This window comes from Exophiala mesophila (genome assembly GCF_000836275.1).
Source record: "Exophiala mesophila strain CBS 40295 unplaced genomic scaffold supercont1.3, whole genome shotgun sequence".
NCBI lineage: Eukaryota > Fungi > Ascomycota > Eurotiomycetes > Chaetothyriales > Herpotrichiellaceae > Exophiala > Exophiala mesophila.
This window is the reverse complement of record NW_015622506.1, coordinates 163,052-183,241: the sequence shown is the minus strand read 5'-3', so window position 1 is coordinate 183,241 and position 20,190 is coordinate 163,052. Positions and strand designations below refer to the sequence as shown.

Sequence of the window (20,190 nt, the reverse complement as noted above, 5' to 3'; positions counted from 1 at the left end):
GACCCAGTCAAAGGACTTTACCGGGTCGACCTGTCTTCAACCAGGGTCTGGTATCCCAAAATTCATCCTTGATTATGTCCACATGCAGCACTACTACCTTTGCCTTTTGCCTGGCCTTGTTGTCTTTTTCCTTTTGTGTTTTGGATAAGGCGTACACGGCCTGACCTCTTTCGCCTTCGCCATCGTCGTCATCGGCATTACCATTGCCTCGTCCCTTTTCCGCCCCAGCCATGACCAATTCATAATCCCTGACTACCACACTACCCTTTTTATACATGTCAGGTTCGTTGTTGTAATTGATTTGGAAGCGTGAGAACAAGATCTCGTTCTTGTCCGCCGCAACCGTGCCCTTGAGTTCTTCTTCTGCCGCTGTCGCCGTCATGCCACCTTGTTGCACCATGGCCCAAAATGTCGTGTTGTACAGATTGTTGATGTGGCCTGCGTAAAGATGGTGAGTGACCAAAAGATTACTGGCTTGACGAAACAGGAATGAGATACTCACAGTCAACCTGTCTCCAATTCAGATAGTCTCGTAGATTCTCCCACGTCGGGTAGCAGACAGCTCGACCGTCGAACGTCGGTAGCATTGTGAGATCTGGTCCTGTAGAGACAAGGGCGGCGGACGAGAATGCAGCACCACTATCCCCCTTCCCAGTCCCACCGACGCTTCTACCCCCAAACATCGTGCCCCAAAGAGCCACATATGCGGCCGTGAAGGTACTGACGACGGTACTGACGAGTTTCGCGGCTCGGCGCTCAAACAGGGTGGTTGACCGGTGGAAGACGAAGCTGAACTCGTCCGACACACCATAGGCGATGATCATGTCTGGGATCGTGGTCACTACATGGACGGCAGCGGCATTCATGAGTTCCAGAGCCCGTTGGTCATTGGGTTTGGCGAACTGGTAGTGATTCGACAGTCTTTCTCAGCGCATGCATGTCAGTTTTGCCGAGTATGGGAAGGAATTCTCAGATATTGGCCTCATGGGTCAAAGACTCACTTATGAAAGCCTCTTCCATCTACTCGAACCACAATCCACGTGTTAGGTAGTAACATCTCGTCGCGCTCAAATGCGCGCACATATTCGTATCTAAATTAGACAGGTCATTGGTGTCAGTTGTGTCGTCAAATGCGGGTGAAGGTCCTTGATTGACAGAGGTTTGATCCACAGCTTTTGAGGTTGCCACAAGGAACACCTAATAAAACAGAGACATGATCTCGCCAGTATGGAATATGGGGTCACACGCACTTTGAGTTCGCCATTATCGAACGTGACTTGAGTGTTTCGTGTCGAGCCCGTCAATCCACATTTCCAGTCATTTTGCGTGTGCTTCTCTTCGTTACAGCTTTTAGACTGAGGCACCCTCACGGCATTTCGACTCGGTAGATGTCGTTTTAGGTTGTGGTGGGCAATTTACAGTTCAAGTCTCTTGTAGTAATGTCAAAGAATTGTTGGTCATGGATTGATTCAAGGCTCGTTGTTTGATCTTTTCACGTGAGTCATCCAGCTGACGGACTCGTCGCCCAAAGTCAAAAATTTATTCGCGAGATCACGATTCCACCTACACAATGTATATAATCCCCCGCAATCAGAATCGACAACAATTTGCATGGGAACGTTACTGCTATTTCCAAAAGCTACCTGCTACCGATAGGAACTCGTTTGACTGCATGGCTTGGCCACTCGAGACCGCCTTTTACTTCCGATCCTCGTCTTCGTCCTCTCTCTCGTCGCCAGTATAACTCGCCCGCTCACTACTTTCGCTGATTTCACTCGCCGTCAAGTCTTCCTTCTGTCCCTTCTTGGTCTTGCGCATAAAGTTCCAGTTCGTCAGGCTTGTTCGGCTCGATTTCTTGTCATCTGCCCCAGGAGTGGTTGGAATACTCTCCACACTCTTGCCTAGTTGCTCAGTGGATCCAGTTTCATCTTCCTGCTCTCCGTTCGGCGTTGTAGGCTCCTTTCGCGAGAATAATCCACCCTTGTCCTTCCACGAGCCAAATTTGTTAGAGCTGGCTTTCCGAGTAATCTTGGAAATGAACGTAGGTTTGACAGGCGTGCTCTCGAGCGACAGCTGAGCGCTGGATGACGACATGGTGCGATCCAATGTATCGGATTCCATAGTGGAAATGGTCGCCGCGATCGAACCGGTGTCTTTGGACTTCCGAGAGTCTGGAGGCGAGCCCGATTCCAGATCACCAACCCTTTCCTTTGAATCCTTGGGTTTGCTCCTTTCCTTGACCTTCTCTCCTCTCTTACCAAAGAACATGGTAAAGGATGGCGCCGCAGGATTTAACTTGGGCGTTGCATTCAGCTGCGAAGACGTTGGCCGGGTTCCGATTGGTGCCTGGAGAGGTCGAGAGGGTTTGCGATCCTCAATGACCTCCTCCTCAGTCTGAGGCAGAGACAGGTTGCTGGTGGAACCATAGACGATCGACGGCCGACGCGAGTGGCTGCGAGAGAATGAATGGAGCGACCCCCACTCAGGGACCAATGGACTGTTTCGGATGGGTTGCTTGTCCGTGGCCCAAGCCCGGAATTGGCTTTCCATAGACGGGCGAGGCATTTTGTCAAAGGAGTATGTTGACGACGGTCGAGGCGAAGAGGTTTCGCCGCGAAGGCCTGGATCCAGTGACCCCGATCTCATGCCAAAGGGATCAAATCCGCTAGCGGCAGAAGACTTGCCAAAGCCAGGAAACTGAAAGGCACGTCTCGTGGCCGACAGTCGGGTGGCTTCTTGTTCCTTATCTTCGCCGCCTGATCGGAGAACTGGGAATGCCCAATTCCCTCCATAACTCAATCGCCGTCGAGGCTGTGTGGTTGCATCAAACTCGTCAACATTTCGCGGGAATGATTGGCTCTGCCCTGGTTTGAGAGAGCCCAACAGAGGTGGCTGATCGGCCAGAGTTTTCCCTCGTTGTCGATTAAGGCCAAACATGGATGACATGGAATACTTGGGTTTGCTCGGCTGCTGCGCCATCTCGTCTTCCTCGTCTTCCTCTTGATCGTCTGATCCATGTTCAGATTCGGCTTGCTCTTGTGGCGGTGCTGGGTTGGGGACCGAGGTTTGGAGTGGGCTCGAGAATGATCGACTGGACGACGAACCTGCCGAGGGAGTGTCCACACGCCGGGTAGTGTCTTGGATGACGGGTGAAGTGACCTTGGGAAATGGAGTCGTGCCACTGTCGCTTGTGCTGGTTACAGGTATGGGACCCTCGGTTTCGGGGAGTTCATCGGCTGATTCATCTCCTAGGAGATCGGCTGGTAAAAGTGAGTCTGCTCTGGGGCTCATTGGAATCGACGCAATGGCTTCAAAGTCTTCTGGCACCCCAGGCGATATGTCGGTTGGCATCCACGACATGCCGTTTTGGGGATTGAAGTAGCCGCCGCCAACTGTGGTCGGTGAGCTCGTCGGGGCCGAGGTAAATTGTGGTCCTGTCGAGAAGGGTTCCACTCCAACGAACGGACCGCGCGGTGAAGAGATGCTACTCCCATGAGAGCCAGTCTGTCGTGGTCGTCGGAAAGGCCTGATGGGACGACGGTGTGTGTCAAAGTCGAGCGGTGGAACCTGTGGTGCAAAGGCCAAGGAATGCGCGCGTCGGGCTTCGTACTGAGTAATCTGCTCGCGGGTGTAGCTAACTTGCTGGTTGATCAGCTGCAAATCGTTCCAGATCCTGGTGTATTGATGTTGCAAGGTGTCAAACCGCAGGCGCCACCTCATATTTCTTTCGTACTCAAGCCGGTCGGCTTCACGGGACTCGTCGGTCTCATCCTCGACATTCAGCTGTTGGCGCTCCTCTTCAAGTGCTTTGATCTGCAGGGCTTTCTCCTTGTTATCCTCCTCGAGCATGGCGACTTCCTTTTGCTCCTCCTCGACCTTTTTGCGGATTTCTCGGAGCTCGGATTGCGTTCTACGCTCAATAGCGGCTTTTTGAGTTTCAATCCCGGCCATTTCTTCCTTCATGGATACAATTTGATCCTCCCACTTTGCGATCTCGTCAATTTGTTTTCGCCGTAGAATGTCCTTCTGCGCGATCAGTCGTTCCTTCTTGAGCTTTTCGTTCTGAGCAGTTCGACTCGCAGTTTCGGCTTTGTTGACTTTTTTGCGGAGATCATTGCTTTCTTCGTCGCGCTCCTTCAATCGTTGTTTGTAATCGTTGGCTGTGGCCGTGAGCTCCTTCAATCTGGTTTCGTGAGCGATTTCTTCTTCGAGAACTTGGGACTCGATATTTTCCGTCTCTTGCTGCTTTTCTTGGAGTTTTTTGGACAGCTCCACCAAATTACCATCTTGTTCAGACTCGGAGGCTTGGGAAGAGGCCTCATGGGCATGTTGCGATTCGACAACATTGCTGGCGGGAGATGACCTACGGTTCATTGTGCCCCGCCGGCCCGTGGGATGACCACCGCTCAGTTCCCGAGCCATGGGTGCCGAGGTGGGCATGGCGATAGTGGGATTGCGGACAGATATGGCGCGGACGGTCGGGAAAGGATCGGAAGCCTCGTCTTGGGATGAGGTGGAGGAATCATGGTGAGTACGGATGCGTAGAGGAGAGCTCGGGGTCTGGAAGGAGCCAGCACTAAGGCAGAAGATGCGGATGTCGTAGAGAGTGCCGGGTGAGAGGTTTGATATAGTGGCGCCCATCTCGTGTTTGCGAGTGGAACCGACAATTCTCCCGTTGACCTCGACATGGTGTTCGGTGACGGACGAGGTCGGCTCGGCGTGTTTCCATGTCAGCTGGACCTCGCGAGAGGATATTTCTTCTAGGGTGACGAGCGGTGTGGGGGGGATGTCTAGGCCGAGTTTTTCAATCAAGATGTTGTTTGGGGTCTGGATGACGGAGTAGGCACGCCAGAGAAGCCTGGGAAAAGAAGAGTCAGTCAGCAGCAGGGATAATGAGAGCGGGGTGCTGAAGGAGACATGCCATCCAAAGGCCCATATGACGGCGACGAGAAGTAGCAGCGCCATGCGACCTTGCACGTTAACTCGTGGAGCGAGTAGATGGTAGGCATATGTGGCCCAGTGGAAAGACTCTTGCTGCCATCTAGATGTGTCCATCCACAATGAGGGAATGGCGGGCATGCGTTTATGAAGATGTTCGACGGTAGAGGAAAAGTTGAGGATGGAATCGACGGCGGCCGACATGCGAGAAAGAATGGGCGTCAGGTCGACTCGGTAAACGTTGGCTTGGTAGGAATTTGGAAGGGCTCCTGGACTGGTTAGGGCAGGTTAAGAAATGGTTCCAAGACGGGAGAGAATGGTGGCGTTTGTAGTGTTGGCAGACCATTGCAAACGTTGGAGGTTGGAGACTTGCCAATAGGGTTGGCCCAAGGGCTGCGGGGGTCGTGCCTTGTCGAAGCTTTGACAAGGTCCTTTCTAATGGCTACTCCATAGTGATCAAAACATGATGTATGAGGACCAGTACATGTGTAGATGATTGCCTATACACACAATGAATTGTGGGTGAATGGTTGCTGCAAATGAATATTTCCTTGGAATTGAAATGTGGAAAGTGCCTGCGCCCCCAGATCAGGCAAGAGCCTTTCCAGGAGGAAGGAACCACCACCAGGCACGTAGTAAGTACTGTTCAATCTGACACTTCAACAACTCGTCAGGGGATTCACCGCGACTACACACACATTGCACTCTTCATGTTATCTCAATTTCAGCTAATCCTCTGATCGAAATCTGTCGTCCACTACTCAACGGGAGCTAGAGACCGACAGAAAGGTAAGTTCATGGAGCTGCAATCCCCACACCAAGCCAGCAAGCCTGTGTCATGGCCTTCTCTACCGTTGTTGGTAGCGCAAGATCTTCGCTAAAAGTCATATTGTACATTACATCGTCAATAAACAGTCTTATCTCACTTTCCTCAAGTCCTCCACCTCTTGCTTCATCCGCCAATCTTCCCTCACAATCAACAACTGACCCTTCCAAATTCTATACCCTGTGAACCCCGCATTGGTCAAAAACACCATGATCAACCCCAGCAACAATACCACTGAGACCACACGGAAGAATGGACTGTCCATTTGGTCACCCAACAGAGTCGTGCTTGTGGCCAGGGTACCCGTGGGAAATATGACCGCATTCCATGCCGGGGTCCAAACCAACTGTCGGTGGTAAGCCCGATCGAGCATGGCACAAATGGCAAGGAAAACCCAGATGAAAGCAAGCCCTGTCATGAGTAAAGCCAGGAGCCAACATGCCACGTGCAATGGTTGCGCTGCCTGGGCAGTAAGGAATATTCCTGAATTGTACTCGGCAAATCGTCCACCTGTGTTGGCGGCGGCACCGAGCAAGAGCAAGGCGGCTGCACATTGACCCATAGGGCCGACGAGGATGAATAACGTCGGGGTTTGAGCAGGAGGGGGCCAGCCTTTGGCCAGGAGCTGGTGGAAGAGGTAGGTGTACAGGATCAGTCCGAGAATCAGCCCCACCCCGTTAGCGCAGAAAGAGGTGATGATAATAGGGACGGCAAGGCGGGAGGAAAGGCCATGAGCGTGGGTAACCAGAAGGCCGCCTACCGCCGCAAGAGTGGCAACCCCGACGGCGGGAATGATAATGGCCGCGGGAAGTTGGCGGTCGAGAATTGTGTGGCGCTGGATGAGGGTGACGAAGCAGAAGAACAACAAGCAGAAGCTCCACGCAGTTGAAATCCACCACATGACTACAGCCAAGATGGTGAAGGCATGTCCACCCCAGTGGGCATTGCTGATGGTGATGCTGACAAAGGCCACTAAGGTCATCCACGCGATGCCCCAGCAGGGGAAAAAGCAAATCTCAGGCACGCTGGCAACGAGCTCATCGAATGCTCTGCGACGGTAAAGCAAGAAATGGAGGATGAAGCAAAGGGAGAAGGCGACGTAGAGGACCAGGTCGATGGTGAATCCAACGGTTGAGATGATCTCCTGACCGCGGAAGTGGTATGGGGAGGACCAAATGAGGATGGAAATGATGCCAGAGTTCATACACCATGTGAACCTGACCAAGGGGTTTTAGCAGAGTTTGTGTTTGCAGGATTGGGGACTGTACCAGATTGGACTGAAATCCTGGACCAAGGCACGAAAAGCGCTTCGCCGGAGAGGGTTCTGTTCCTCGTGCCTTTGTTGACTGTTTTGGTGACTCGAATTGTCTCCTGTGGGCTGCTTGAGGTCACCATTTGGTGGCGGAGACGAGGATAGCATGGTGAGGTGCTGAGGCCCGAGCAGGCTATGCTTCTGCAGACATCAGGAGCATCCAGGGCATCAAATAGAGATGCTCAAGGTGGTGTAATATCGGCAAGTGGGTAGTCCTGTGCCACCAGAAGGAGGTTTGAGCATTGAGCAAGGTTGCAGTGTCAAAAAACTCGGAGAAGAGGCCGAAGCAAGCAAAGGGATCCTCGATGACTCAGGTATTTTCGGGGGGCCGACGAGACTTTTGGAATCTTGGCTCGTCTGCCAACCTATAAGACGTACAGATGACTAGACAGCTCAAGCGATGTCCTCTAGACCTGTACTTGAAGGTGATCAGCAGTGGAAGTGAGGGAGCAAGAGTGTGAGGGTTGGCAGTTGTGAGGTTGCAGATGTTGATCTGGTGGGTGCGGAGATGATGCCATGGAATCGCCACGGAAGGCGATACTGGCAGTTGGATTCATACTTTCTCCCAATTCAAGGTCCCTGACCCCAACTTCCTGCAGCAGGTGCATCACCCACGCACCTTCCCGTGCTTCCCCAACGTCCCCCATTCGCACCTGCATCTTATCATTTGTTGGAGTTCGGTTATGGACTAATAAAAAGTAGAGAAATATCAGTCTCGTACTCGTACATAATCCACCAAAGCCTATGGTCTGCTATGTCTCTGAATTGGAGACTCACCACGAGAACCAATCTCACTAATCAGTTCTATTCGGGGAACAATACTGCAATGACCATGAAGCGAAGACCGAACCGCTTCTCCATTATTAGTCAACAGCATTGATGGTCGATGCCAGCCGGCCATGTCACGTGCAAACAAGAAACCATTCACTCGTGATCATCAACAGAAGAACCCTCGAGACCAAGTCAGGTCTACACATAAAGTCATTGATTCCATTTACCATTCATTCACTGGCCCGGGGTATCATGCTTTGTCAAAGGCGCCATCAATTGTCCGCCATCCAAACCAAACCAAATTGAATGCTCAGAGGTCTTGCATGTCTGCATCTCCATCTTTGTCACCACCGCCGTCATCAGGCCCGAAAACGTCTTCCATAGTTCCCAACCCTTCCTCATCATCCTCTCCATCTTGCCGATCCTCCATTAACAGATCTTCCGGCTCCGCATCTTTATCTGCCTCGAGCTCTTCCGCTGTCTCCTCCCCTTCACTGTCCCATTCGTCCTTCAAGCCCCAACCCATTCCTGTAAGACAGTATTTCTCGTGTGGTAGCTTGACTCCTCCTACCATAGGACCCCCTCGGTCCCCGTCGCGCGCTTGTGAGCTTAGTGATATCCGATTGCGCTCGTCCGCTAATGTCTTGAGGAACTCTTTGGGCAGACTGCTCTGGAATTGATGGCCCATTTTGGATCCGATCGCCATGCGCAATGCTGCAAGGCTGACATCGCCTTCCTCGCCGTGTTTAGGGTTCTGTTTTGACCCTCGACCTTTGCCACTCGTGCCTGTGTCTGCTTGGTCATACGCTTCGTTCTGAATATGTAACGCATCCGACAAAACGGAGCTTGTGTACCGATATGCAAAGTCCATTAACTGAAGTGGAACTCGCTGTTGGTATGCGGCAATTCCATGTGACACGAGTAAGAGGTGGATCAATCGATGATCCCGCGGTCGGCGAGAATTGCCATTATCTGAGAGGGATGTCAAGGGTTGGGATAGTAGTGCCTCGACTTGGCTCGCCGACGGTTGAGCAGCCTGTACTGCTGGAGGAAGGGATTGTGCTGGTTCCGCTGGCGGCGTCAGAGGGCCAGGAGGATTTGCTGGCGAACTCATGTCGAGGAATCCAGGTGAGAGAAGGGAGGTGGAAAGGTGTCAAGAAAGGGAGGGGAGAGCGCAACGCGCAGGAAGCAGCGCCAGCTCCTCCAAACACAAAGCAGCCTCAGTTACCGATTTTGAAAGCGGAACGGAGAATCACGGTAAAGAGTTGATTGGCTGTCGTGGGACGTAGAGATGTCGACGTGTTGGTTGATTCTGAGGTTGGTAGACAGTTTGTTGTAGTTCGTCCTTCGTCGGAGTAGATGTGAGATATACGCCGAATTCTGATGCCAAGGCCTTAGTGCCACTTAACATAGTGCGAAAGTACTGTTGGTCTGATTTGGTGTAGAGGAAGAACAAGTCATGTCGAGGGCCATATTCTACCCTATAACCACATATATCTACATGTCATCCCCTAGCAAATCACAAATCACCACTGTTGGGGCCGAACCTGACTCCCTGGGAATTCAAACCCGCGATTATCCGGCACGTAGGTATACATGACGGAGGCGCAGGCTGAAATAATCTGGTTTCGCCCACTACCACAAAGAGACTAGCGGCCTTTCTCAACACATGCAACACATCCTCATCCATCTTCCTCCATCTTCCCTTCATTCTCACCACTTCAAACCCTTGTCATGCTGCATCCATCTTCCTTCAACTTAGACCTTCTTGTTGTTGCTTCACGCGTCCTCATCTGCTAATTTCCATTTCTTTCCATTTCTGCCATTATATTCTGCATCACAGTCCCACTTGGCGCTACTAGCATTGGCAACCTGTACCTCGGCATCCGTTCTGCTTGCGCGTCATCGTCATCTGCATCGTCATCTGTTCTCATTCCCTCACTTCGTATTCCATGTGTTGACCACCAACCAACATCCACCTGTCGGTCGGCCAGCATTGATGGTCTGGAATCATTCTGGATTTGTCCCATCGTTGAGATGCAGTACGTACGCAGCTTAGGGAGCGGAGTCTCCAAAACCTGGAACTCGATCAATCCCGCAACTCTGTCCGGTGCCATTGATGTGATCGTGGTCGAGCAAGAAGATGGAACTTTAGCTTGCTCCCCATTCCATGTCAGATTTGGAAAGTTTTCATTGCTGCGACCCTCCGAAAAGAAGGTCGAGTTCAAGGTCAATGGCAACAAGCAACCCTATGCCATGAAACTTGGTGACGGTGGTGAAGCCTTTTTTGTCTTTGAGACTTCCAACGACATCCCTGAGGCCCTGCAAACCTCCCCGCTTGTCTCCCCAGCCAGCAGCCCCCCTGTGGCTGCTTCCGACCGTCCACCTTCACCGGGCCTTCTCGAACCGTCGTATCTCGATATCACCGAAGCTGAGAAAGTCGCCTCCGCCCCAGACTTGCTCTCGCCAAATCGTTCAATCCTAACAATCCGCCGTGAAGGTACCAATCTAAGTGACCAGGCCGTCTATGGCGCCATACCACCTTCGACAACAGATCTTGCCCCGGAGTCTTTAACTGAGCCGTCCCTCACTCATCCGCCGCTCGATCGCTCTGCTTCGGAGGAAGTCCTTCCTGTGGCAGCGAGAGAGCATCTCGATCTAGTGAGCGGGGCTTTCCGCTATAATGGCATGCTGGTCTCACCCCAGAAGAATGCTGACGGTACTTATACCGCCAGGTCCGGGTCAAGTCCCCCGGCCCTGCAGCCCAGAGAAGCATACGATCGAGCGGTAACCCTGTCAAAGAAGCTATCTTCTTCCAATATCCGATCCAAAGTCACCGAGTCTGGTGATCTCATGCTGGATATGACGGGTTATAAGACAAGCGAGGATGACGCCCTAAGAGCCGAGGCTGTCGCTCGCAAACTCCTATCCGAGGAGCTAGAGGGCAACTACGACATTGGTTCACTAATTGGGACCGATGAAAAGGGCAATCTTTGGATATACAGCAGTGAAGAAGCCCGCGAGGCTGCGAGCCAGAAAGCCACCGGCCAGAGCCTCGACCCACCTGGTTCCATGGTGACTAGTGATACGGCCTCGGATCCTGGGTACCATAGCGACAGCGATCGGAGCCCATCTCCTGTCTTGACGGCGAAACCTCCGCCCCATGCCCACCAGCGTGCCCAATCCGAGGACATTGAGCCACAACCACGTAGCTCGGGCGATCTGAACCGCAATTTCGCTAAAACCTTGCGTCTAACCAGTGACCAGTTGAAAGCGCTTGACCTAAAGCGAGGCGAGAACACAATGTCATTTACTGTCAACCGAGCCACCTGCACAGCGTACATGTATTACTGGAGCTCAGATGTTCCCATCGTCATCTCTGACATTGACGGCACCATCACCAAATCCGATGCTCTTGGACACATCTTGAACATGGTGGGCAGAGATTGGACCCATGTTGGTGTTGCCAAGCTGTATTCTGACATTGTAGCCAATGGGTTCAACATCCTCTACCTAACCAGCCGCTCCGTCGGTCAAGCAGATACTACCCGAGCATATTTGAATGGCGTGGTCCAGGATGGCTGGAAGTTGCCGCGCGGACCTGTAATCATGAGTCCAGATCGCACGATCGCCGCGCTGCGTCGAGAGATTTATCTCCGCAAGCCCGAGGTGTTCAAGATGGCATGCCTCCGCGACATATACAGCCTGTTTCCTGGAAAGTCGAGCCCTTTTTATGCAGGCTTCGGAAATCGACTCACCGATGCCCTGAGCTATCGCACTGTTCAAATACCTTCGACACGCATCTTCACCATCAACACGAATGCCGAAGTCTCCCTCGATTTGTTGACCTTGAACAAGTATCGGAGCAGCTACGTCACCATGCGTGAAGTTGTGGACCATTTCTTCCCACCAGTTTCCACTCTAGTTAGAGAAGGAGGGGAAAAGTATACGGATTTCACATATTGGCGCGATGATCCGGCAAACCTAGAAAACTTTGTCCCCACAGATTCAGAAGAGGAGACAGACGATGAGGAAGAGGAGGACGAAGAAGAAGCGGAAGTCGAGTCACTAAACGCGATGGGCGACAGCTATTTCTCCAGAGACAGCGTGGATGAATCCGCCCTAGGAGAGTCAATTCGTGAATCTATCGAGGTTGACGATCTTGCTGAGAACCTTGAGCAATCAAAATGGAACGAGCTAGGCGAAGAAAAGCCACTCGCAGAAGAGGACACCACGGATGATCATCTGGCCCACAGCAGCATTCGAACAAGGACCAAGTCCGAGTCACAAACACCTGTCCCCACTACTCGGACTTTGCACAGCCGCAGTGTTGGCTCCAAGCGATAGGATTCGCGGAGTGTCATTATGGGGCAACGCGGCATGTAGGTGTATCACCATTTTCACTCATTGTTCACTCAACCACATCACGAACCTCAACTTCACTGCATAGCTAGCCACTTGCAGACGACTTTGGACGAGAGCCTGAAGGGCAGGAGAAGCATGACGGATTTGAGGAACTGTAAATTAGCATTTTTGTGGAGTCCGGTGTGTACATCAGTCGACCAACGGTGTTGCTTCATGAAACTCGAAAATCACCTTTTCTTTCCAAGGTTTTCTCTTGATGAGGACTTTCAACAAGTGGATCATGTCCGTACTCAAACAAATAGTACTATCTTCCACATCTTCATCCCTCGCCCTTTGCCTTCTGCCTGGCACTTTTGTAGATTAAACTCCACCGCGACGATATCGTGGGTCGCGAAATGGTGCCATACCGCGAGGGTTCGCCAACCAGATATCAAACCGCTCATTGCTAGCACGTTGATATACACTGCTACCTTCTTTTGAAAAAGTATCGTGAAAACATTCTTTGGCTTATGACTTTGGCCGAAAATCTTTTCCCTCTCGCCCATTAATCACCAAGGCATCAGTCTATATAAGCCACCTTCATTCCCAGTATGACCGTCTTCACTCTCTCATATCCTCTCACACATACGTTTCATCACCTTATTTCACTTGACAGATACGTTTGAAAGACTAACACATCTCCTTCGAACTTAGCCACCATGAAGTTCACTCTGCTCCTTACATGTCTGTCCATCAGCGGCACATTTGCAATCCCTTTGAACAAGGAAGCCAAACCTGAAAAAGCCTCCCACAACCTCAAACTCCCTCATCAAGCTGCAGACCATGCTGCTGCTCCACCCGTCGACAACACTCTGGGTGGTGTACACCTCAACCACAATCACCCTGGCAGCCCAAGCTTCCAGGAAGCCAAATCTGAGGAACCCTTCCACCACCTCAAACTCCCTCGTCAACCAGTAGACAATACTGCTTCTCCACCCGTCGACAATAGTCTTGGTGGTGTACACCTCAACCACGATCACCACGATCACCTCGGCAGCCCAAGCTTCCAGGAAGCCAAACCTGAGGAACCCTTCCACCACCTCAAACTCCCTCGTCAACCAGTAGACAATACTGCTTCTCCACCCGTCGACAGTACTCTCGGTGGTGTTCACCTCAACCATAATCACCTGGGCAGCCGCAGCCCAAGCTTCCATAAGGCAGTCGGCACCTTTCTTCACAACCATGAGGGCCAGCCCAACGTCACCGCTGAACTCAAACACAAATTCTTCAAGGCCATGGATTCCTTTATCTCCAAACATGGCCACAATCGCACCAACCTGGAGGAAAACATTCGCAATATGAAGCTTCATCACAACACAACATCGTTTCTTTATCACGGCGGGGCAAATATGTCCCATCTAGCAGCCGTGATGGCTGAGTGGGCACACCTTAACCCCAACAATCATGGGGAGGATTCCAAACACGATGCAGCCCATGATGCTTGAGACACAAATACTCAAAATGTTCGCTAAACAGGAGCCCGTCCTCAACGGTATTATACCCCAATACCTTCTTCTGGAGATGTTCTCCTGCATTTCTCGATACTGACAGTCAACCAGATACCAAAAACAAGCCAATGACTTTTGCGCGCAAGGAAGGAGTTTTGGGTCATGAACCTGAATAGCGACGAAGAATCATCTGGAAGAATACAATAGCCTTGAAGTTAGGAAAATGGGGTCTTGCGTCGGTACAAAAACTACATGTCGATGATATTTTGGGCAGTCGTCGGTTTATCCAATCAATTTCATAGTAATCAATCAACTCCTCCGCACCAATCGTTTCCTCAGCACCTTGTTCTGTAACGATGTTGACAGGTGATTGATCGCATGAGTATCTCCAAGTTTCCCCAAGGAATGTGGCAAATAGCCCATAGATCGTACATCTAAAGCCTCGAACTCTTCTTGGGCTCTCACTACACCAATATGACTGACTAGGTTTGCAACCAGGCCTGGCTACCAAAGGAGTCATGCGTCCCCTGGTCGGAACGGGGTTCCGTACAGTAGTAACTAGTGAAGCGAGTCTTCGCCTCTTGTGGGGTACCCCAAGGGCATGAAGCGGAACTCCAGGTAGAAACGAGGTCCACTCGAGAGATTCTACTGGACCTTGGGACCTTGCAAAATAATTACCATGAGGTCTCCAAAAGGGTTTCTAGTCTCGCCCAGGCGACGCCTGGGAAACCTTGTTCCAATCGATATCAGGTTCATCTTCGCTGACCCCAATGCTGCGAAACAAATTGCAACCTGGTAGGACGTATTGATGAGGCGCCGAGCGAACACGCGTGGGTCATCTCGCGACAGAGACGACATACGTTCAAATATAAACCCTTGATTCGCAGACAAGCATCCGACGTCAAGCGTCGTATTCACCACAACCTGTACCCTCTGACAATCTAACTCACATTTTCAACATGTTGCAACCAAATGGAGTTGACCACAACTCAACAACGACAAATGGAACGTCAGGAAACTCTGCTTACGATGTCTATGCCGATTATCTCATTGTCGGCACTGGGCCTGCTGGCGCATCTTTGGCATGTTTCCTGACACAACATGGTAAGTAACCTAGTTGCAGCGAGCACTTACAAGAGAGAGCTAAACTTTGTATCAGGCTTGACTGGTCTCATCGTGAGCAGTGCTCCTGGCAGCGCTGACACTCCTCGAGCACACATTACCAACATGGCGGCATTGGGTGAGTTTGTCGGTTCCAGACATTTTGGGTACAGCTAACGCATGTCGTCAAAATAAAGATTGCCTTCGTGACATTGGCCTTGACACTGAATGCTACCAATTGGGCACCACAGGAGACTCAATGGTGCACACGCGATGGTCAAACAGTTTTGCTGGAGAGGAGTATGCGCGCATCTACTCATGGGGAAATGACCCCAGGCGCAAGGTGAGTTCAACATCCAACATTTGCGGATGACGTAGACTGAGGTCGGCTGTAGGGGGACTATGAGCTAGCTAGCCCATCTGAACCGCTTGATCTGCCACAAACTCTGCTGGAACCAATTCTGATGCGGTACGCAACTCTGAACGGCTTCCAAGTACGTTGGGATACGACATTCGTGTCAGTCACTCAAGATGAGGGCGAGGATGGCGGGGTAACCACGACTCTACTTGACAAAGTCACCAATCAGCAATTTCGAGTCCGATCTCGATATTTGTTCGGAGCCGACGGCGCACGCAGTGAGATTGTCAAACAGGTTGGAATACCCTTGATCAGGAGACCTGGTCAAGGCTTTGCCATCAATATCCTGATGGAGGCCGACATGGCACACCTCATGGATAGTCGGATGGGTAATCTACACTGGATTTTGACGCCGGATAAACAGCATCCCGACTTCGCGTGGATTGGGTGTATTAGAATGGTCAAACCATGGCATGAGTGGCTATGCATCATCTTCCCAGAGGCCACGGCTGAGCGAAAGGCCCGAACACCCGAGGAATACATGGATCGAGTACGAGAGTTCATCGGCGATGACTCCATTGACATTAAAATAAAGGGAATTTCGACTTGGGCAATCAACGAAACGGCAGCCGAATATTATTCGAAAGGCCGCGTGTAAGTCTGGCCAGATGTCGATATCCACCCCGTGCTGACTCCATGGCTAAACAGGCATTGCCTTGGGGATGCTGTTCATCGACATCCCCCGAACCATGGTCTTGGATCAAATACCTGCATCCAAGATGCTCATAACCTCGCGTGGAAGGTTGCTTATGTCCATAAAGGTATCAATGAACTGGAGTCTTCTAAGAGTTGTGCAGCTGCTGACGGCGACCCAGGCCTAGCTAGTCCACGGATATTGGACTCTTACAGCGAAGAGCGTCAACCTGTCGGTCTTGACGTGGTTACCATGTATGACACCTACCCTCCATTGAGACACCGGAAGGATTCTCTAGCGCATGACTGACACATCAAAATCTAGGGCAAATGCATCTCTTCGAAATCACAAAGAAATCTGGAGGGTTCTTGGTAATCTAGAGCCTACCGTGGAGCAACGGGTGGCTGTTGTGAAAGAACTCAATGAGGATTCACCGGCCGGTCGCAAACGACGAGCGGACTTGCAAGAAGCGCTAAGAATGATCAACAGAGAAGAACACGGTTTGGGGATTGAGATGAACCAAAGATACACATCGTCAGCAGTTTACAAAGCTGATCAAGGCGACGCTCCGGTTTTCACGACCGACGCGCTCGAGAACTACCATCCGACCACATATCCAGGCGCAAGAGTGCCACATGTCTGGCTCAACCACGCCGTACCAGGCAAGCCCATCTCAACCCTTGATTTGGCAGGAAAGGGCCACTTCACTCTGTTCACGGGCATTGGCGGACAAGGCTGGAAGGAAGCTGCGAAGAAAATCTCCGCCGAGACTGGTATTGAAATCAAGGCTTACACGATCGGATACAGACAAGACTACGAAGACATGTATCTGGACTGGACCAAGATCCGAGATGTAGACGAGTCAGGTTGTGTGCTTGTGCGACCAGATTACTTTGTGGCCTGGAGATCCCAGAAATGGCAAGAGGAAAGTGCTTCGATGTTGAAGTTGGTGATGGACTCTGTGCTCTCTAGGAGCACCAAGGCAGTACCTGTATCGTAAGACAACATTAGAATTAATGATGAGATTGAATTGAGATAAAATTAGTAATATGAGTGCTGTCTCCTGCGAGAAAGAATGTCATTATGCCTCATTGCGTTTTTGGTCACGAGGTGATATAGGCTGTATGTTTCTTCGATTTCAGAACATGAAGCATCCGTGGCATTCCATGACACTCACGGAGGTGGGTCTAACGCAAAGACTTCGTACAAATGCTTTGCTGGTGGGTATGTGACAGCACGTTCCTGGCTTGGAGCCGTTGGGGTTCCGAAGTGACCCCTGTCCGGCGGATGGAGCACGGATGTTGGTAACATGCGGCCTACGGACAAGATGCCACTGGTGACATCGTTCGGACTAGTGCCGAAGGGATCTCGAACAGATGGTAAACATGGACTTTATTAAAAAATTATTGAAAACGGCCGAGTTCCATCGCCAGTCTCATGATCGTTTCGGAGTGCAGTGGCTGTAGATCAAATTCTACCACTGACAACTGACAACACCTTTAGTCCATCTGCCACCAAGATGCCTAATCCGATACGAAACGATCTTCACAAGATAGATGATCAGTCATTTGACTACATCTACGAGGAGAATATTACCATACCACTCCAAGAAGGTCGTGGCATTGTGAGGGCCAATATCTTCCGACCCAAACAACAGGCCAAATCCCCCGTGCTTGTGACTTATGGGCCATATGGCAAGGATGTCCATTATTCAGTGTAAGTGCAAGACCTTGTGGTGCAAATTGCGAGTCGCGAGCACCCCAGTAACAGCTGGTAGATTCCACGCACAGTCATTTTCCGAGGTTCCAGCTGAGCACCATTCACCTCATTCTGCCTGGGAAACACCTGATCCCGGATACTGGACTCGCCATGGATATGCAATCGTCCGAGCTGATGAAGTGGGACTTGGTCAGTCTCCAGGGGTGCTCAATACCATGTCGAGGGATACGAGCCTAGCATTCAAGGATGTCATTGAGTGGACGGCGGACCAGCCATGGTCCACTGGAAAGATTGGACTGCTGGGCATCAGTTATTATGCCGGCAGCCAATGGCGCGTGGCAGCTCGCCAGCCCAAAGGCCTTGCGTGCATCATTCCTTGGGAGGGAATGTCTGACTATTATCGCGATCGTTGTCGACACGGAGGAATCTTGTCCAATACCTTCATCGATTTCTGGTGGAATCGTCAGGTGAGTCTACTTAAAAAGACTTGTGTGCTTCTAGCTAATTGGATTTCTCCAATAGGTGATAGTCAATCAATATGGTAGACCAGGGAGGAGCGCGCGAAAATGGGGATTAGACACGATTGAAGGCAATCTGCCCGAGGAGGAGCTCGCCGCCAATTGCCATGATCAAAACCTAGACAATGTTAAAAACAGATTCCTTGACGACGAATACTATGCGACAAAGGACTACAATTTGGCCGACATCAAAGTCCCCATGTTATCGGTCGGAAATTGGGGTGGGATACTCCTTCATTTGAGAGGCAACGTCGAAGGCTTTATGAATGCTGGGTCTAGTCATAAGTATCTTCGATTTATTACCGGTCGGCATGATCTTCCATTCTATACTAAAGAATGCGTGGATATGCAGCGCAGCTTTCTTGATGCGTTTCTCAAAGGCCATGACACTGAAGGATGGTCTGAAGATAAGCCACCTAAGGTTGCCTACAAAGTCCGAGTCGGCGATGTTGGTTACGACGATGTCAAGGCAGAGGAGGCATATCCAACCAAGAACGCCACCCAGTGGCCAATACCTTCCACCAAGTATACTCGATACTATCTCGGCCCAGATAATAGCCTCTCAACGTCAAAGCCTTCGGTGGACAGTCCGAAGCATGTCTCATACAAAGCACTGGGAGATTTGAAAAATCAGCAACTTGTGCAATTTACCACCAGCCCGTTTGAGGAAGAGACTGAGTTCACAGGCCACATCAAGGCTCACTTGAACGTGTCACTGTCTTCCGAGGGATCCTCGAAACCTTCAGACATAGATCTGTTCCTGACTATCAGACATCTGGACGCAACAGGAAAGGAAATTTGGTATACTGGTACAGTGGGAGATCCGGTGCCCATATCCAAAGGCTGGTTGCGCGTCAGTCTGCGCAAGGTCAACGAGAAGAGTCCCAGACATCATGATTGGCACCCACACCGCGAATACCTTTCGACAGACCATTCACCTCTAAAGCTTGAAGAGGTATACCCCGTGGACGTTGAGATCTGGCCTTCAAATGTGGTCATGCAACCAGGTGACCGCCTGGTATTCGAGATTTCCTCTGGGGACACGCAGGGTGCTGGACTATTCGAGCATACCTCAAAGGAAGATCGAGACGAAGCCACGTTCAAGGGTTTGAATCATATCCATTTTGGACCAGATCGGGAGAATTTCCTCATGATGCCTCTGATCCCTGCAGTCTAAATAGATAAAAGGAGGAAAATAGAAGTGTTTAACTCATGATCGTTTCAATGTCACTCCTACCAAGTTTACCAATTTGACGGCAAGATGGTCACCGCTCTTAAGGAGGAAGGGATGCTCATCTATTGTATTGGGTAGTGATTACACAGAGCCAGACAGAGCGATTCGGTTTTATGGATGATGAACGCCAGGTATCCTCTACCAATAAGTGAGGTCGTAAGAAAACGCACAAAACGCATGTCTGCGACCACTACCACTCTCCTCCAACATCATATCTCATGATATTCTCATTCCATCTCCCTATTGTGGACCGCCATAGGGCATTTAGTCTCTGAAATCACCAGATTTCTATTAGCACATGTTATAGACGAGTATGATGAGAAGCAGGACAACATGACTTACACCTGTAACGAAGACACCCGTGAACATGACTGTCACGACCACACTCTCTGCGAGATCTTTCCCAGCCGGTCGGTCGGCCAAACGATGTGATCGACTAGTCTCGCGGTATGATGGCATGCCACGCCAATCTTGTGGCCAATTTGCATCTCGTTTCGCTTCAGCTTGTATCTGCTGCGTCTTCAGAGATGTCTTCCCCCGAATTCGGGTTGTTGTCTCTTGGTCGACACCAGTCTCATGAACCGTATAAACTCGCAGGACATCGCGCACAGTAGTTGGAGCAAGTAAGGTCGCGTTTGAGGACATGTTCGAAGAATGTTTAGGTTGTGAGGTGGTTGAGGCGGCTGGAAAAGCAAAGGGATAGGGTTCTGTGTTCAACACTTGAAGATCGACCTAAGAACTCCCGCCACAGCCGGCAATTGTCGGTATTAGACTCCCTCAGAAATTGTATGCCAGATGACATGGCAGCCGGCTACGAAAGAACTCTTGGTGAAGTAATGCCCCTACATTAGGCGGCGAACCATGAGA

General features: G+C 50.9%; 9 protein-coding genes across 10 annotated transcripts; 4 read left to right on the top strand and 5 right to left on the bottom strand.

The window, feature by feature from the left end:
* Positions 1-7: 7 nt before the first annotated feature.
* Positions 8-1,432, bottom strand: PV10_03733 (uncharacterized protein; the record flags this gene model as incomplete). The annotated part of the gene is made up of 4 exons (XM_016368220.1): positions 1,251-1,432; positions 1,002-1,091; positions 503-921; positions 8-438 (listed from the first exon to the last, which is right to left on the bottom strand). Exons 1-4 carry the CDS (start codon positions 1,262-1,264, stop codon positions 8-10), a joined length of 954 nt encoding a protein of 317 aa, XP_016224008.1. The 5' UTR covers positions 1,265-1,432.
* A 181-nt stretch (positions 1,433-1,613) lies between these two features.
* PV10_03732 lies at positions 1,614-5,366 on the bottom strand. 2 transcript variants are annotated; one of them, XM_016368219.1, is made up of 3 exons: positions 5,282-5,366; positions 4,922-5,212; positions 1,614-4,858 (listed from the first exon to the last, which is right to left on the bottom strand). In XM_016368219.1, the coding sequence occupies exons 2-3, from the start codon at positions 5,140-5,142 to the stop codon at positions 1,699-1,701; spliced, it is 3,381 nt and encodes a 1,126-aa protein (XP_016224007.1). In that variant the 5' UTR covers positions 5,143-5,212; positions 5,282-5,366; the 3' UTR covers positions 1,614-1,698. The 2 variants fall into 2 exon arrangements, with proteins under 2 accessions (XP_016224007.1, XP_016224006.1); XM_016368218.1 differs by having other exon boundaries at positions 4,922-5,366.
* Positions 5,367-5,642: 276 nt separating this feature from the next.
* Positions 5,643-7,590, bottom strand: PV10_03731 (uncharacterized protein). The gene is made up of 2 exons (XM_016368217.1): positions 7,033-7,590; positions 5,643-6,981 (listed from the first exon to the last, which is right to left on the bottom strand). Exons 1-2 carry the CDS (start codon positions 7,182-7,184, stop codon positions 5,856-5,858), a joined length of 1,278 nt encoding a protein of 425 aa, XP_016224005.1. The 5' UTR covers positions 7,185-7,590; the 3' UTR covers positions 5,643-5,855.
* Positions 7,591-7,825: 235 nt separating this feature from the next.
* Positions 7,826-9,170, bottom strand: PV10_03730 (uncharacterized protein). Its single transcript, XM_016368216.1, has one exon. It carries the CDS (start codon positions 8,959-8,961, stop codon positions 8,158-8,160), a length of 804 nt encoding a protein of 267 aa, XP_016224004.1. The 5' UTR covers positions 8,962-9,170; the 3' UTR covers positions 7,826-8,157.
* Positions 9,171-9,567: 397 nt separating this feature from the next.
* On the top strand, positions 9,568-12,534 carry PV10_03729 (uncharacterized protein). The gene has a single exon (XM_016368215.1). The coding sequence runs from the start codon at positions 9,885-9,887 to the stop codon at positions 12,192-12,194; it is 2,310 nt and encodes a 769-aa protein (XP_016224003.1). The 5' UTR covers positions 9,568-9,884; the 3' UTR covers positions 12,195-12,534.
* A 376-nt stretch (positions 12,535-12,910) lies between these two features.
* Positions 12,911-13,696, top strand: PV10_03728 (uncharacterized protein; the record flags this gene model as incomplete). Its single annotated transcript, XM_016368214.1, has 1 exon — positions 12,911-13,696. The coding sequence occupies one exon, from the start codon at positions 12,911-12,913 to the stop codon at positions 13,694-13,696; it is 786 nt and encodes a 261-aa protein (XP_016224002.1).
* Positions 13,697-14,420: 724 nt separating this feature from the next.
* PV10_03727 (uncharacterized protein) lies at positions 14,421-16,893 on the top strand. Its single transcript, XM_016368213.1, has 7 exons — positions 14,421-14,803; positions 14,859-14,939; positions 14,998-15,143; positions 15,196-15,812; positions 15,867-15,979; positions 16,034-16,106; positions 16,177-16,893. Exons 1-7 carry the CDS (start codon positions 14,659-14,661, stop codon positions 16,850-16,852), a joined length of 1,851 nt encoding a protein of 616 aa, XP_016224001.1. The 5' UTR covers positions 14,421-14,658; the 3' UTR covers positions 16,853-16,893.
* A 332-nt stretch (positions 16,894-17,225) lies between these two features.
* Positions 17,226-19,422, top strand: PV10_03726 (uncharacterized protein). Its single transcript, XM_016368212.1, has 3 exons — positions 17,226-17,568; positions 17,630-18,038; positions 18,094-19,422. The coding sequence occupies exons 1-3, from the start codon at positions 17,372-17,374 to the stop codon at positions 19,264-19,266; spliced, it is 1,779 nt and encodes a 592-aa protein (XP_016224000.1). The 5' UTR covers positions 17,226-17,371; the 3' UTR covers positions 19,267-19,422.
* PV10_03725 (uncharacterized protein) lies at positions 19,247-20,071 on the bottom strand. The gene is made up of 2 exons (XM_016368211.1): positions 19,666-20,071; positions 19,247-19,594 (listed from the first exon to the last, which is right to left on the bottom strand). The coding sequence occupies exons 1-2, from the start codon at positions 19,966-19,968 to the stop codon at positions 19,514-19,516; spliced, it is 384 nt and encodes a 127-aa protein (XP_016223999.1). The 5' UTR covers positions 19,969-20,071; the 3' UTR covers positions 19,247-19,513.
* Positions 20,072-20,190: the final 119 nt, after the last annotated feature.

Bases quoted from the DNA above. Each gene is read 5' to 3' on its own strand.
- PV10_03732 (XM_016368218.1), bottom strand. From the start codon at position 5,142: ATGTCGGCCGCCGTCGATTCCATCCTCAACTTTTCCTCTACCGTCGAA. The intron at 4,859-4,921 runs GCATGTCTCCTT...TTCTTTTCCCAG, and splicing joins GTCATATGGGCCTTTGGATG to GCTTCTCTGGCGTGCCTACT.
- PV10_03731 (XM_016368217.1), bottom strand. From the start codon at position 7,184: ATGCTATCCTCGTCTCCGCCACCAAATGGTGACCTCAAGCAGCCCACA. The intron at 6,982-7,032 runs GTACAGTCCCCA...CCCCTTGGTCAG, and splicing joins CAGGATTTCAGTCCAATCTG to GTTCACATGGTGTATGAACT.
- PV10_03730 (XM_016368216.1), bottom strand. From the start codon at position 8,961: ATGAGTTCGCCAGCAAATCCTCCTGGCCCTCTGACGCCGCCAGCGGAA.
- PV10_03729 (XM_016368215.1), top strand. From the start codon at position 9,885: ATGCAGTACGTACGCAGCTTAGGGAGCGGAGTCTCCAAAACCTGGAAC.
- PV10_03727 (XM_016368213.1), top strand. From the start codon at position 14,659: ATGTTGCAACCAAATGGAGTTGACCACAACTCAACAACGACAAATGGA. The intron at 15,144-15,195 runs GTGAGTTCAACA...GGTCGGCTGTAG, and splicing joins GAAATGACCCCAGGCGCAAG to GGGGACTATGAGCTAGCTAG. The intron at 16,107-16,176 runs GTATGACACCTA...ATCAAAATCTAG, and splicing joins GGTCTTGACGTGGTTACCAT to GGCAAATGCATCTCTTCGAA.
- PV10_03726 (XM_016368212.1), top strand. From the start codon at position 17,372: ATGCCTAATCCGATACGAAACGATCTTCACAAGATAGATGATCAGTCA. The intron at 17,569-17,629 runs GTAAGTGCAAGA...AACAGCTGGTAG, and splicing joins AAGGATGTCCATTATTCAGT to ATTCCACGCACAGTCATTTT. The intron at 18,039-18,093 runs GTGAGTCTACTT...TTTCTCCAATAG, and splicing joins ATTTCTGGTGGAATCGTCAG to GTGATAGTCAATCAATATGG.
- PV10_03725 (XM_016368211.1), bottom strand. From the start codon at position 19,968: ATGTCCTCAAACGCGACCTTACTTGCTCCAACTACTGTGCGCGATGTC. The intron at 19,595-19,665 runs GTAAGTCATGTT...TGGTGATTTCAG, and splicing joins CGGGTGTCTTCGTTACAGGT to AGACTAAATGCCCTATGGCG.